Source organism: Denticeps clupeoides, chromosome 9 (genome assembly GCF_900700375.1).
Source record: "Denticeps clupeoides chromosome 9, fDenClu1.1, whole genome shotgun sequence".
Lineage (NCBI taxonomy): Eukaryota > Metazoa > Chordata > Actinopteri > Clupeiformes > Denticipitidae > Denticeps > Denticeps clupeoides.
Window position 1 is genome coordinate 6,629,932 of NC_041715.1, and position 14,552 is coordinate 6,644,483.

Below are 14,552 nucleotides of genomic sequence, written 5' to 3' on the forward strand. Positions count from 1 at the left end.
CCCGCACAGCAACAGAAATAAACGAAGGTGGGCGGGGTCTGACGCGCACCTGTCCTGATGACGTAGCCGTGTGGGGGAGGGGCGGAGACGTTACACCTGCGCACGGACGCAGGGTTCCCGCGGAGCCCGACGCACTGCGCGCAAACGGGTAGTAAAGGTCCGGGGTCGGCGGCGGAATTATGATTCGCGGTGCTTTTTTTTTTTTTTTTTTTTTTACTTTTGGTCGAGTTTGGCGTGAACACGGTGAAACAAATTAAAAAATAAAACTTCCGCGTCGGAGGATCTTCAGGAGGGAAGAAAATGGGGAATCTGATACTGGCGGCGCTGTTAATGGCTGTTTTACCGACAGGTAAGTTAAAGGGAAGAATGCACCTAAAGTACAACTATTGCAGAGTATCCAGTGGAGAACGTGTTTAAACGGATCGACGCAATGTCACGTCTTTTGTCGAAAGCGACGAAATGCAGAGGGTGGGTTAATGTTCGACACGAGAAAGTAAACAGGAGAGGCATCGGCGTCACGTGACTGCTGTTTGTTTGCTCAGAGCACAATAACTGCATAGATACAAATATGCATACAGTACAGGCCAAAAGCTTGGACACACCTTCTCATTCAATGTGTTTTCTTTATTTTCATGACCATTTACGTTGGTAGATTCTCACTGAAGGCATCAAAACTATGAATGAACACATGTGGAGTTATGTACTTAACAAAAAAAGGTGAAATAACTGAAAACATGTTTTATATTCTAGTTTCTTTGCTCTGATTACTGCTTTGCACACTCTTGGCATTCTCTCGATGAGCTTCAAGAGTTCGTCACCTGAAATGCTTCTCCAACAGTCTTGAAGGAGTTCCCAGAGGTGTTTAGCACTTGTTGGGGTCCAGCTCACCCCAAACCATCTCGACTGGGTTCAGGTCCGGTGACTGTGGAGGCCAGGTCTCCACTTTTTGTTAAGTACATAACTCCACATGTGCTCATTCATAGTTTTGATGCCTTCAGTGAGAATCTACCAACGTAAATGGTCATGTGTGTGTGTGTGTGTGTGTGTGTGTGTACGTACACAGAAACAGAGACACGCATATAGATTTGTAGTTGTGTGGTTACATAGTTATTGTGCCCATAGCAACCAAACAGTAATATACCTACAAATACCTATATGTAATTCATGTTGAACAGAAGAATGTTATAAACAGAATATAAAAAATACTACTACTACTAATAATAAGAAGAAGAACTGGTAACTTGTAATTTTGTATAATACATTTTGCTTATATTAGTAAAATGATTCATGGCAATAGAAGTAGTACGTGTTTGTAATTAATAATCACCTTATTATTGCTTGTTGTTGTGTTGTAATTATAAGCAATAATAACAATTGATTTTGTTATTATCAATAGTAGAAGTTATGGTTATGGTAGTAGTCGTAGTGCTCCTCATTAGGAGAAACGGTACAATATTTAACAGTTTAGCACTATGTAAACAAGTAATTGCTCTGTTAATTGAAGTCATTTTGAATCGCCTCGACCTGGACCAAACTGTTGTTCACGAATCAGATGCTTTGAAGATGTTTGCCACTCATTCTTGGATTGCTTTCATCTCTTTTCGTTCCTACTGTTCTCTTTTGGTCCTTCACATATTCACACCGATTCGTAGGGCTTCGGTCCATCCAGGTGATAGTACCGGAGACGCAGAGGAGCACCACACTCTTTGCCTCAGTCATCCTGCGTTGCGACTACTCAACCTCAGCCAACCAGCAGGACGTCCTGGTCACGTGGAAGTACAAGTCGTTCTGCAAGGACCCGGTGCTGGAGTACTACTCCACAGGTGATCTGGATTTCCCGCGGAAGCGGGCGCGCTGGGAACTTGGCATTTGGAGCAGACGTTGTGTTTCGTTGCAGCGTACCAAGCCGCCCTGGCCCTCGGTCAGGATCCTGCCAACGACTGTCCAGATAGGCAGCGCACGGTCCGCGTTGTGATCCAGAAAAGGGGCATCAGCGAACCCATACTGGGCTCAGAATATCGCGAACGGAAGATTACCATCCTGAACAGTGAGTGTTCTGTGTTTCGTCTGAAACATTCCCGATACTAATACTTTTAGTGGATATTTAAAGATTTGTGTCATTTCGAACTGGGAACAAGCCCCTCCGCTCACCAGCCATGGAACTCGGGAACATTCTCAGCACCTCAACACGGTGGCAGAACATGATTAGTTAGCCCAGTGTTAATTGCCATTAGACTGTTAAGTTATCATCGTGGTAGCAGCTAGCGGCTACGGCTAATATTATAAAACATTAATGTGGGAGCTCGACAGTCTTGCTTGTATGTAACGTTAATTAACAGTCAGTTGTCAGTTAGTCAGACATCTACTCATATAAGTGAAGCGACTGTCGTTGTGAAACACTGCAGCACAGCACACGGTGACACAACGAAACGTGTCCTTTGTATTTAACCATCACCCTTGGTGAGCAGTGGGCAGCCATGACGGGCGCCCGGGGAGCAGTGTGTGGGGACGGTGCTTTGCTCAGTGGCACCATGGCGGTTCGGGATTCGAACCGGCAACCTTCTGATAACGGGGCGGCTTATTTTCTTTATTGATCTGCGTAGTTAAATGGTTGGGTATTTGCCATACCTTAGTGACATCACATCAGAATTTGTACTATTATGTACTAAACTGTTATTATTGTGTTATTATCTTAATTTTGGTCATATTGCTCCCTGTGGTATTGAAAACAGCATAGAGTACTGAGTATTCTCAAAATTCTAGCATTGTGACAGCCCTCGTAAACGATTCATGTTTTTTTTCTTTTTAATGTACAGAGGCAGATCTGTCCATTACCGAGGTAATGTGGTGGGATAATGGCATGTACTTCTGCTCCATCGATGCAACGGGAGACACCGTCGGAGATTCTGACAAGGAGATCAGGCTGGTTGTTTACCGTAAGTGATCATTTTATTTTAATTGATTTTAATTTACTAGAAGGTTGGGTTACTTTTTGCCCTTTTAGAGAAAGTTTGAGGTCTGACAGCCTGTCTGACCATCTGACAGACTGGCTGGTTGTGCTGCTGATCATCCTCGGCGCCCTCGCCCTCATCATGCTGGTCTGCATTTGCTGCTGTCAGTGCTGCCCTCAGAACTGCTGCTGCTATGTGCGCTGCCCCTGCTGCCCGCGGACCTGCTGCTGTCCTGAAAAAGGTGAGTCGGAAGAACAGCGGTGACGGCATAATGTGCATATGCAGTGACACTCTAACAAAGACGGAGGAATTGGAGTCTTAGTAGACACAACTATTTTAGAACCATATAAGACAAACCCATTTTAGATAAAACATAAATGTTGATTATTTTGTAAAACATTAGTATAGAAATAGAAGTAGACTTATACTGAATTCTCAGCATAGAGCAGTGGAGTTTTACGTGACATGGAGAATGTTGGCTAATGTCACTTCAAGTTTGTCCTCTGGATGTTAAGAAATAAGCAGATAAAACACCAGAAAGGCATACTGGTTATCTTGAGGATGAGCTAGCTGTCCACCCGGCACTTGTGATATGGATATGTCGCGATGGCTGGTCATGGCAAGGAACAAGGACGCATACGCACGACGTCACGAAACGGGGTTTTAATACACTTTTATAAAAATACAACAGGTGAACACAATCAGGGAACATTACACATGATGAACATGAAACTCCGGTCTGAACTCCGGACCCGGAGCCACCCCTGCCAGACTGGATCATGACAGGATGTGATATACAGTTGTCTTCCATAGTCCACAATACAGTGTGTTGACGAATCAACTACACAATTTACAGATTGAAACGTGACATTTACAAGAAATAATGAGTTATTTAAGAATTCTGAGTGAGATAGAGGGCATCGTACAGACAGATGATGAAGTGGAAGATAGGAATTTGATTCCCAATGCAGAGCATGATGATTAAAGCAAAGTTTGCTTTTGCCTGAAGTATAAAAAAATGTACAAAAATGCTATACTTGTAATGTGTAATGCCTAAAGTATCAAATATGATACAAACAGAAAAACATATTTGCTATTTATTTATTCAAATTCAAAATTCTAAATTTTTTGTCACATACATAGTCATACATGGCATGATATGCAGTGAAATGCTTATTTAGTTAATAGCAGGGCCTAGTAAAGATTAAAAAATTGACATTTCTGTCCATTATATCTTGGTTCAGGCATTAAATGGTTAATGATGTTTCCATGAAAGCAGTTTTAAATGGGAGGAGTCTGTAGGCATGATTGACAGTTCCTACTTCCTCGTCCTGGACAATTTAAACCTGTTCCTTTTCAATACAGCGCACAACCCTTTCCTCTCATCTTACTCTGTTCCCCTTCATTTTCCACACTCCTGATACACCTTGTACACATCAGCGGACATCACGTCTGCTGTAAACATCGTGGGACCACGCCCACCAAGACAAACAGGCAGTTTATTGCATTCTAATGGGTTAAATATGAATGTGAACCTTCCCTACTTGCTATGAGGAAAAAAAGCACTAATATTCTGTTATAATTTAATCTTCAACAGAGAGAATCACCCAGTGCAATTGCAGGTCTTCATGTTTTGAATCTGTTTTCCAGCCATGATGCAGCAAAGGATGATGAAGCAGGCTAAGAAGGCCATGTCGCCTTGGATGCTTGGTCAGCCCATCTATGCCCCGGTGTCTAATGGTTCCTCTCAGGCCAACTATCCTCTACTGTATTCAGGCTCTGTTGGAGAATACCCCACCAAGCAGGCTCTTCCCATGACCAACATGGCCCCCATGGCCCTCCCACCACTGTATCACACCCCGCCGCCAGTCCTCACCCACGGAATTCCAGCCCATGGCAGTCTGCATGGGAGTGGCCGCGGGAGTGGCCAAGGACGCAGTCATATGCTGGACTTCCTGGAGAACCAAGTGAGAGGAATCGACATGGCTGTGCCCCTCCAGCAAGTCCAGCCCTTAAACATGCCCCCTCCTCTGCAGCCCCTCCCTGTCCAGTACAGCGCACCCCCTCCTCAGGCCATACATCAGGGGGTTCCTTTCTCTGCTGGGCCTCCCAGCATGCTCTCTGCCCTGGGCGAGATCGGCGTTCGTGGTGTGGAGCGCCGGGTCATTCAGCTCCCGCCCATAGTGGGCCGCGCTGTGAGCGCGAACTCGCGCCGGGGCTCCCGAGGCGCCCGAGACAGACCCCGGCAGTCCAGCCAGTCCAGTGGCAGCTCCAACCGCAACGGCCCTCACCGCAGCAGCCAAGGGGGCCACCGCGACCCCTTGCCAGGTCGCCGTGGGATCTTGCGCAGCTACAGCGACGAGTCGGACAGGGACGACCTACGCGGGGCCCGAGGGGGAGGTGGCGGTCGAGAGAGACACCCGCCACAGTCGAAAAGAGAACTGATAGAGGAGCTGCAGCGCCATGCCCCCCGCCGGGAACGGAGCTACTCCCCTCCTAACCGCCACCGGTCTTGGAGCTCCGAGGACGAGGACAGTCAGAGGAGGAGCGAGAAGCCTCCCAGCTACTCCTCCATTGAGATCAAGGCTGGGCAAAGCGTAAGGAACAATTACCGCTACTCTGTTCACGTTTGAGTAAGGCAACCGGTCACGTTTTGCACATTTAACCGATTCTCTGTTCCACCCTTTCCCCTGCCCCGCACTTACCCGTTCCTCCTCCCTTTTTTCCCTTCATTTTCCCGTCTCCTCCCTCGTTACTCCTGTCCTCCTCGCTCTCTTTCTGTCCCGTAGGAGAGGAGTTCACGCAGTGGCCACAGTGTGGTGATCTGAATCCCCAGACAGGGGTTTTCACTGCTGAGTTGAGGATGGGATGAGGTTTACCAGTTTTTACTGAACGTTGTAGATTTTTTGAACTGGACTGCAAATGAACGAGTGATTATTGGTAATATTATTAACTCTTTATAACACGTCTGCTTCTTGTCTTTCTTATGTTGTTGGAAATCAAAAATCATAGACTTGATTTACTGTGTTAATTTTTTTTTTATATGGATTGATGTGTGCTTTACATTTAGATTTGTTATAGTGTGTGTAAAAAATGTTCATCCAGGCATTGAATTTCTATTTTTAAAGACAGTGAAAACAAAAGCACTGTGTATCGAAAGTGGAAGCCATTTTGCTAATGTGTGTCAAACATTAATCGAATATTCATTTACGTAAACCATTTATGGCAGAATTTATTTTCATGAAACAATTACATAATGTGTGTAAGAGACTGTTGACTTATTGTTCTCCATCTGTAGAGGTTTGCTTGTAGGAGACCGGCGCCCTTTTCTTGTGGCACCATCTCGACATATCAATATGAAATTACTGCCACTTTCGTTTTATAATCATTATCATTTGTGTTTTTGATACTTTTAGATAGTCCCTGAACTAATTCAGAGTTAGTGACGACAAAATTACAAAAAACTTTAATTAGTATTGTATATTGTTTTATAGAGGCGATTTATGAAGTGCATGTGTATTTTTCTTTTTTTATTATGCTTTTAAAGGATTTATTGTAAATTTATAAAATGTGTTTACCTACCGTCCAGATACAGACAATGTCCGACTAGTATTTGGTTTATTTGTGAGGAGGTTTGGATTTTACCACCTGTAATTTAGGTAGTTTCAAAGGTACATTATCTGCGACAGACAGCATCGTGTCATTAAAGGGGCTTTTCAGTTGACATTATGTAAAATATATTCAATAATTTTTTGTAAACCTTGTTTGCCTTTTTCGCTTTATTGCAATAAATAATGAAATCTGTCATTTTGAATCACCTTTGTCTTCATCCTTATCCAGCAGAGGGTGTTCCTGGCCCCACCTCATGTCCCCATTGTCCCCAAGTTTCCGTCCCTTTTAAAATAAATGTACACATGCGCTCTTGTAACAGTAACCTTGAATATCTCCTTTCTTAATGAGTATTAACTGGTCTGACCAGTAGCTACTTTTTAACTGTAATCCGAGACTAACCGGGCGTTGTTGAATGGCTGGAAAAGGAATGTCACAGAACATGCGGGCGGCCTGACCAAAAATGTAGAAACAAAGATTTTCCTTAAGGTTCTTTTTCTTTTTTTTTTTTCTTTATGTTTTAAACTTTTACGTTTGACTCCAGTTTTTTTTTCACCGGTGTGGTACAAAACAGATGCAACTGTGGTGGGGGGGAGAGAAATGACACGGGTGTGTCCGTCATCTCCCTCTCCGCTTCCGATTGGCTGGCCGAGGCGGCGGGGGCGGGACTTACTCGGGAAGCGAAAAGTGTCAAAGTCAAGCGAGCCGCCCGCCGTCGGCTGTTACCGCAGCATCCAGGGGAGAATCGCGTCGCCGCGGCCCGCCACTGCTCCACGGGCGCTTCCGGCACACGCACATGAGCTCGGCCCGCTCACGGGGACTGAGGAACCGCGCCTGATCGCCCCCGGGTACGCGCCTTGTTCATCCTCCTCTCGCTGGCGCGCCTGTCTGGAGCCTCGGCTCCGCTCCTTTATTCGGGAGGAAACGCCGCCGGCTGCACGGCTTTAAGAGGCTTAGGGACATTAGAGGGTCACTGTTTCCTAGGATTTACCGGCCACCTGTATATACATATGTAAATATATCTAAGATGTATTAATATCGACCCTGTTTACAGTTTTGGGTGGACGAGCTTCCTTTACTGCCGTGGGGCTGCATGCTCTCAGATTTCACTTGCGTTTCTCCTGCTTTGTAGGGGAAGATTGGTCAGTCTTGTTCTCCGGAAACTGTAGGGTCACAGAAAGACCCTGCGTCCGGTCTGGTGGAGCTGATGACGACCACGACGGTGATGATGACGATGTCTGTGCTCTTCGCCCCCTTGCAGGAACCATGAACTCTCTTGCAGGCCGATGTGCCTGGTCCCTGTGCAGACCGACGGCCGGCCCGCTCAGGCTGCTCGCCGGTCGCCCTGTGGCCCGAGGCGGGGACGCCCCTGTCCTGGCCTCGCTCGGGGTCTGCTTCGCCAGTTCCAAGGGCACCGTGGCCACCAAAAAGCGCGGCTACGACATAACAAGGAACCCACATCTGAATAAGGTATGGGCGAGTGATGAACTTGACACCGCAAGCTATCAGCTTTATCAAAGTCCCACAGATAAGACGGGCGTCCTGGACGTCTGTGGCATGAATGAATATATGTCTGTAATAATCACAGGCAATAAACCATAGTTGAGCCTGTTAATGCGCCGTCCTTGGCACATTCACCACGTAGGTCACCTTTAATGCAAAAGACTGTTGTGCAAACAAACCACTCCGTGGGTTCAGAGCCCAATGTGTGGAGTAGTAGGCCGGGGTAACACGGTCCGTACAATTACGCCATTTCTGACAGTTTCGTGGGATTAAGATATCGATTTTAATAAAGCAGGAGCACATATCCAGTTAAAATGATCTACCCGTGCACCTAAAAAAATGAGAACATTGGGTTATAAATGATAAAAACTAATGATATTTTTACTAGGTATTGGTAGTGTAGTTATTCTGTCTAGTGAGAATGGATAAAACCTACAACCTTGAGTATCGGATGAAAATATGACTGGTCGTATCACAGTAACTACATGTGTCATTGAGCTGTTGTGTAGCTGTAGCATGACGGTGTCTGGATCCAGTGTAACGTCAGCGAGATGCGGGAGCCTGAGCATCAGGCAGGACATGATTCAGCAACTCTGCGTGTAAAATCTGCAGCAACGCTTCCCGTCTGTCACCTCCGAGCCGACCCACACGGCCCTTAACAATAATGGCTTATTTAACGAGGAAAAGGGACGTGGACGGAGAGACGGAACAAGGGCAAAAGACTGATGGGTGGTGTGGGGGAGGGCGGGAACGGAGTGATTCCATTGGCCAGAAATAAATAGATCCAACATGTGGTATGTCTCGCCCCCCTCCTGGATCGTTTCCCAGAAACCCCAAACAGGCCTGTGCCCAGTGACGTGTTTGGCGTTGGTATATTTTCTAAGCGCCGCGTTGTCGCCGTTGTGTTCCCGCCTGCAGGGCATGGCCTTCACTCTGGAAGAGCGTCTTCAGCTGGGCATCCATGGCCTGCTGCCGCCGTGTTTCCTCACGCAGGACGTCCAGGTCCTCCGCGTCATGAAGAGCTATGAGACGCGCAGCAACCCGTTAGACAAGTAACTCGACACCCCTAATCCTACACCCAGAAAATGTGGGTCACTCCTGTACACTTCAGGCTCCCAGAGAGGAGCACCAGAGGCTTCGTGATTTCATCTCATCATCCCTACTTGGTTGTCTTGCATGTGGAGTAGATCACTGATTTATGGGACACTGCGTATTGCACTCTTTATTAAGGACATGTATAAAAACAACAAAACATCCGATGCATTTTTATTACATTTACATTTACAGCATTTATCAGACGCTCTTATCCAGAGCCACTTACAATCAGTAGTTAAAGGGACAGTCCCCCCCTGGAGACACTCAGGGTTAAGTGTCTTGCTCAGGGACACAATGGTAGTAGGTGGGATTTGAACCTGGGTCTTCTGGTTCATAGGCGAGTGTGTTACCCTCTAGGCTACTACCACCCAAGATATTACATATAGCATGTTGCATATTGAGGCCTCCTGGAGCTGACAAGCTGTGTATAGAAGGTCGGCTGTTTTGCACATCTATCCGCAGCGCCTTACAGTCAGTAGCTACGTTAGTTTACGGGGACGGTGCTGAAGTGCCCGTGGATCTGCCTCCCGCCCCTCTTCAGGTACATCCTGCTGATGACGCTGCAGGACCGCAACGAGAAGCTCTTCTACCGCCTCTTGACCTCGGACATCGAGGAGTTCATGCCCATCGTGTACACGCCCACGGTGGGCCTGGCCTGCCAGCAGTATGGCCTGGCGTTCCGGAGGCCAAGGTGATTTTCCCCCGCTGACGCATTTAATCCCTCACACACACACACACACACACACACACACACGCCGCTTCAGTTTAAAGCACCATGACCACGGTTTAACAATGATCACTGTCTACCCCAGAGGGCTCTTCATCACCATCCATGACAAAGGCCACATCGCCACCATGCTCAACTCGTGGCCCGAAGAGAACATCAAGGTATGTGACAGTACCGGGTGTGTTTTGTCACATGACCTGTTGGCTCCGCCTCTGATGGATCTATACACCTCGGTCAGTTTGGACACACTGTATGGTGTGAACATTTACATTCGTCATCTTTCATCATGCTCGCGTCCCTCTTGTAGTCGACTCTCTTTTGGTGGCCTAGCGGGTAAGGAAACGGTCCCGTGATCGGAAGGTCGCGGGTTCAAATCCCGAACCGCCGAGGTGACACTGAGGTCCCCTTGGGCAAGGTACCGTCCCCACACACTGCTGCCCGGGCGCCTTTTCTTGGTTTAACCTACGTGTTGGGTTGAAGGACACATTTCCTGCTGCAGTGTTTCACAGTGACGGTCACTTCACTTTCCCTTCACTCTTCCAGGCCATTGTGGTGACCGACGGCGAACGCATCCTGGGCCTGGGTGACTTGGGCAGCTACGGAATGGGCATCCCCGTAGGCAAGCTGGCCCTGTACACAGCCTGCGGGGGCGTGCCACCCCAGCAGTGTCTTCCAGTATTGCTGGATGTGGGGACTGATAACCAGGTGCTGCATCTTCAACCTGAAGCGGGAAAATGAGGCTGCCGTGAGCTGAAATGTGACCCGTTCTGATTTTAGGCACTCCTGGACGATCCGCTGTACATTGGGCTCAAGCATAAAAGAGTACGGGGGAAGGAGTATGATGAGCTCATCGATGAGTTCATGCAGGCGGTGACAGACAAGTGAGCGTCTGGTTTATTTCCTTCATTTGCTGTGACATCACTTGCATTTAAAACCAATTATTTCTTTGTCATTATTTCGTGGTTTTGCAGATATGGAATGAACTGCCTGATTCAGTTTGAGGACTTTGCTAACAGCAACGCATTCCGCATCCTGAACAAATATCGAAATCGCTTCTGCACCTTCAATGATGATATCCAAGGTGAGCCCTTTAAATCTATAAATATTAAATATTACATAACACAGTCATACATCGGCGCCAGTCAGCTTTTTACTCTTTAATCTGCATCTCGTGCTCTTCTGCAGGCACAGCCTCCGTGGCAGTGGCTGGAGTCCTGGCTGCTCTGAAGATCACCAACAACAAGCTGTCGGACCACACCTTTGTTTTCCAGGGAGCAGGAGAGGTATGATGCACAGAATTTCTTTATTGTGCCGGAAGGGGACTTTTCTTACTCATTAATACCTCCTGCACAAACCTCACTTTACTGCCATTGCTGTCTCCTGTCCTGTCTTTGTTTATTGTACATAGATATAGTCAGTATTATGACTTGTTTTTATGCTACTTAAATTTAATTTGTTTTTATTTATTTGCAACTCCTAGTTTTATATTTCCTGAGAATGTATTCTTGTAAATGCACCATGGGGGCTTGGGGTGAAACCGTATTTCGATTTTAAAGGAACGATAACATGTTAAGTGCGCCCTCTACTGGATACATATTTTATTCAGGCTGCTCTTGGTATTGCTCATCTGCTCATCATGGCAATGGAAAAACAAGGGGTCCCTCACGCTGATGCAATCAAGAAGATCTGGATGGTCGACTCCAAAGGCCTCATAGTCAAGGTAAGCATCTTGCACCGGCAAACATCCGTCAAAAACCACAGCACGACTAGGCGCTGCGGTCCGCCGTAAACAGCCCTCCTTTCTGGCCCTCTGACACGCTGGCATATGGTCGTTAGGGCCGAGCCCACCTGAACCACGAGAAGGAGGAGTTTGCACATGAGCACCCACACCTGAAGACCCTGGAGGAAGTGGTTCAGACCGTCAAGCCCACAGCCATCATAGGTGAGCGGCCCGAATGGCCCAGCAACTGTAGAAGGGTGTTCAGAGGCTAATCAGCAGCAAGTAGCATCTTTAAATAAAAAAAAAACTGGGGATGTTTTCAAAGCCTTTATGTTTCACAAGTCAAGCTCTAGGAAAATTGATTGTGTTTTGTATTAAAATGGTGAACTAAAACATGCCCTTAATACGTCTTGAGTTCAGATCTAGTCTTATACTACGAACCGCAGACCTTCAGTAAAGTGCAACATTACTTCAGGATGCATATTTTAGAAGATAGAAGGCATTTTCAGATTTATATGTACATTTTATTAAACGTACATTTCCTTTTCTCTTTGGTTGATGCGGTTGCATTAGCCTCCGCGTGCATAGCCTCGGACCCGCGTAAATAAAAATGCCGACAAGATGGACGCTGTAAGCACCAGAGATGCATTTTCCCGCAGGTGTGGCGGCCATCGGAGGTGCCTTTACTGAGAAGATCATCAAAGACATGGCGTCCTTCAATAAGAGGCCAATCATCTTCGCACTCAGCAACCCCACCAGCAAAGCCGAGTGCACCGCAGAGCAGTGCTACAAACTGACCGAGGTAACCCTGACCTTTCACCCTAACCAACCCAGTGGGGGTTCGTGGGGGTCGGGCAGTGAGCTGTGAAATTGCCATAACAAAAAGAAATTCACCCGTAGAATGTCATCCGCAGGGCCGTGGGATCTTCGCCAGTGGCAGCCCCTTCAAGAAAGTCACGCTGGGGGACGGACGCAGGTTTTACCCGGGCCAGGGCAACAACGCCTATGTGTTCCCAGGAGTTGCACTTGGCGTCATTGCTTGTGGGGTTCGACATATCTCAGACGACATTTTCCTCACCACGGCTGAGGTAAGTAGAGCGCTGCGTTGTCCCAAAGACGACCTGGACTTCTTCAAACTGTCCAGTCTTGAAAAGTTCCAGGCCTTGAAAAGTTATGGAATAACTCCCGTATTCCAAAAGTCATTAAAGCTGATGATCTACGCCCGAACCTGACGGGGTCTTTTAAGTTAAGCTTTTCAGGGATGTCATAAGTTTAGTTTAACAATATTTTTCTCCCCACATTTGCACAGAAATTTCAGAGATTATATGGTCATGAAAATTTGCCTTAGAGTGATTGAAAAGTCAAGGAAATTCATTTCTGAAAATGTGTTAGAACCCTGTATTATGTCATTTTTTGCATTTCTGTGGTGAAAATTGTCGTGCACCACCTTTTTATTACCTTTATTAACTCACTCAATTGTAATAGACTCATCACACTGCAAATCTGATGAATGCATCTTAATTTTTAATGTGTGCTGTCGCTTGCGCTCCTAATGTGTGTGGCCTTTAATCTCGGCAGGCAATTGCAGACATGGTGACCGAGGAGCACCTGGCTGAGGGGAGACTGTACCCCCCACTCAGCACCATCAGGGAGGTGTCTTTCAAGATCGCTGTAAAGGTGGGATTCCTTTCTCCTCCTTTTAACGGATAGAAAGTTCAAATAATACATTTCAACTTTTATGGAAAAATATGCACTACAGGTGTTTTATGGCATCACATAGGTCCCTATTCTGATCCTTTAGCTCCTCCCCCACACCAGATACACTGCCTACCTTCATCATCAGTAACCCACGGTGCCAGATTTAACCTCATTTCACATTAAGCTTTATTACCGAGACTACTTCAAATTGAGCTCATTCTATATTAAGACTGGACTATTTTATGAACTGGGTTAAGATGTTTTTTCCGTCTCCCAGATTGTGGAGCATGCCTACAAGCATGAGATTGCCTCCTGGTACCCGGAACCCAAAGACAAGGAGGCGTTCGTGCTGTCCCACGTCTACAGCCCCGACTACGACTCCTTCACCTTGGACACCTACAGCTGGCCCAGAGAGGCCATGGAGGTTCAGGACGTGTAGCCGGCCGACCTCTCTCAACAGGGGACACAGGCATATCGCCAGCCTGCACGGCCTGTCGCCAGCTCAGACGGCCGAATCGCCGGCTCTGCTTTCTGCATTTCTTTCTTACCGCCCCCACCACACACACACACACATGCAAAAAACACACACTCCAGACCCAAACCAACTACTACTTTCAGGATGCTAGGAAGCTAGACCACAAAACCAATTTGTTCACGACTTGGAGAGATGAGGGAAGGCTTACTAGTGAAGAAAATGTCAAACATTTAAATTCAAGCTCATGTCAATGTAATGCACTGAAAGTGCATCTTTTTCCTCTTTTAAATTATTAACATCATAAAGGCACTTTTTTTGTGGAAGCACTCCCTCTTATCAGCTGATTTGAGTCGGCCTAAATGTATTTTTGTACAACCGCTGCCGGATGAGAGTGAACCGTACCCCCCCGGAAGCGACCGACATGAAGTTGAAGTTCAGCGATCGTGTTTTTATTTTTATGTATGAGTCTGCTTGTGCTTTCTCCGTATTTGGGCTTTTCTAACTTTCACGTCATGCGGCGACCAATTATTATGAAAATTACTTTCTTTCTATAGTGGGAAAGGCAACGGTGAAAACTCCCTGCTAGAGACCCGTGTCTCACATCGTTTTTTTATTTGAAGAATACCGCTCCGTTTATGATTCACGCGCCACAAACGATTTTTATTTGAGAGATTTTGGTTTCAAGGTGGTCAGCATTTCAAAGGGTGGGAAAGTAAAAAAAAATGAATAAATAAACCATATAACCACGACAGGGGTGTGTTTTAATTGCAGAAG

The 14,552-nt window shown here is 46.5% G+C and overlaps 2 protein-coding genes across 2 annotated transcripts; both read left to right on the forward strand.

The window, feature by feature from the left end:
* Window positions 1-150: 150 nt before the first annotated feature.
* On the forward strand, window positions 151-6,768 carry ildr1b (immunoglobulin-like domain containing receptor 1b). The gene is made up of 7 exons (XM_028991413.1): window positions 151-349; window positions 1,653-1,823; window positions 1,898-2,047; window positions 2,817-2,936; window positions 3,046-3,192; window positions 4,602-5,548; window positions 5,741-6,768. Exons 1-7 carry the CDS (start codon window positions 301-303, stop codon window positions 5,777-5,779), a joined length of 1,623 nt encoding a protein of 540 aa, XP_028847246.1. The 5' UTR covers window positions 151-300; the 3' UTR covers window positions 5,780-6,768.
* A 445-nt stretch (window positions 6,769-7,213) lies between these two features.
* me3 (malic enzyme 3, NADP(+)-dependent, mitochondrial) lies at window positions 7,214-14,527 on the forward strand. Its single transcript, XM_028990731.1, has 15 exons — window positions 7,214-7,408; window positions 7,822-8,030; window positions 8,982-9,115; window positions 9,700-9,849; window positions 9,971-10,046; window positions 10,429-10,590; window positions 10,663-10,766; window positions 10,857-10,966; window positions 11,071-11,168; window positions 11,492-11,605; window positions 11,722-11,827; window positions 12,265-12,407; window positions 12,520-12,693; window positions 13,184-13,282; window positions 13,581-14,527. Exons 2-15 carry the CDS (start codon window positions 7,827-7,829, stop codon window positions 13,740-13,742), a joined length of 1,836 nt encoding a protein of 611 aa, XP_028846564.1. The 5' UTR covers window positions 7,214-7,408; window positions 7,822-7,826; the 3' UTR covers window positions 13,743-14,527.
* Window positions 14,528-14,552: the final 25 nt, after the last annotated feature.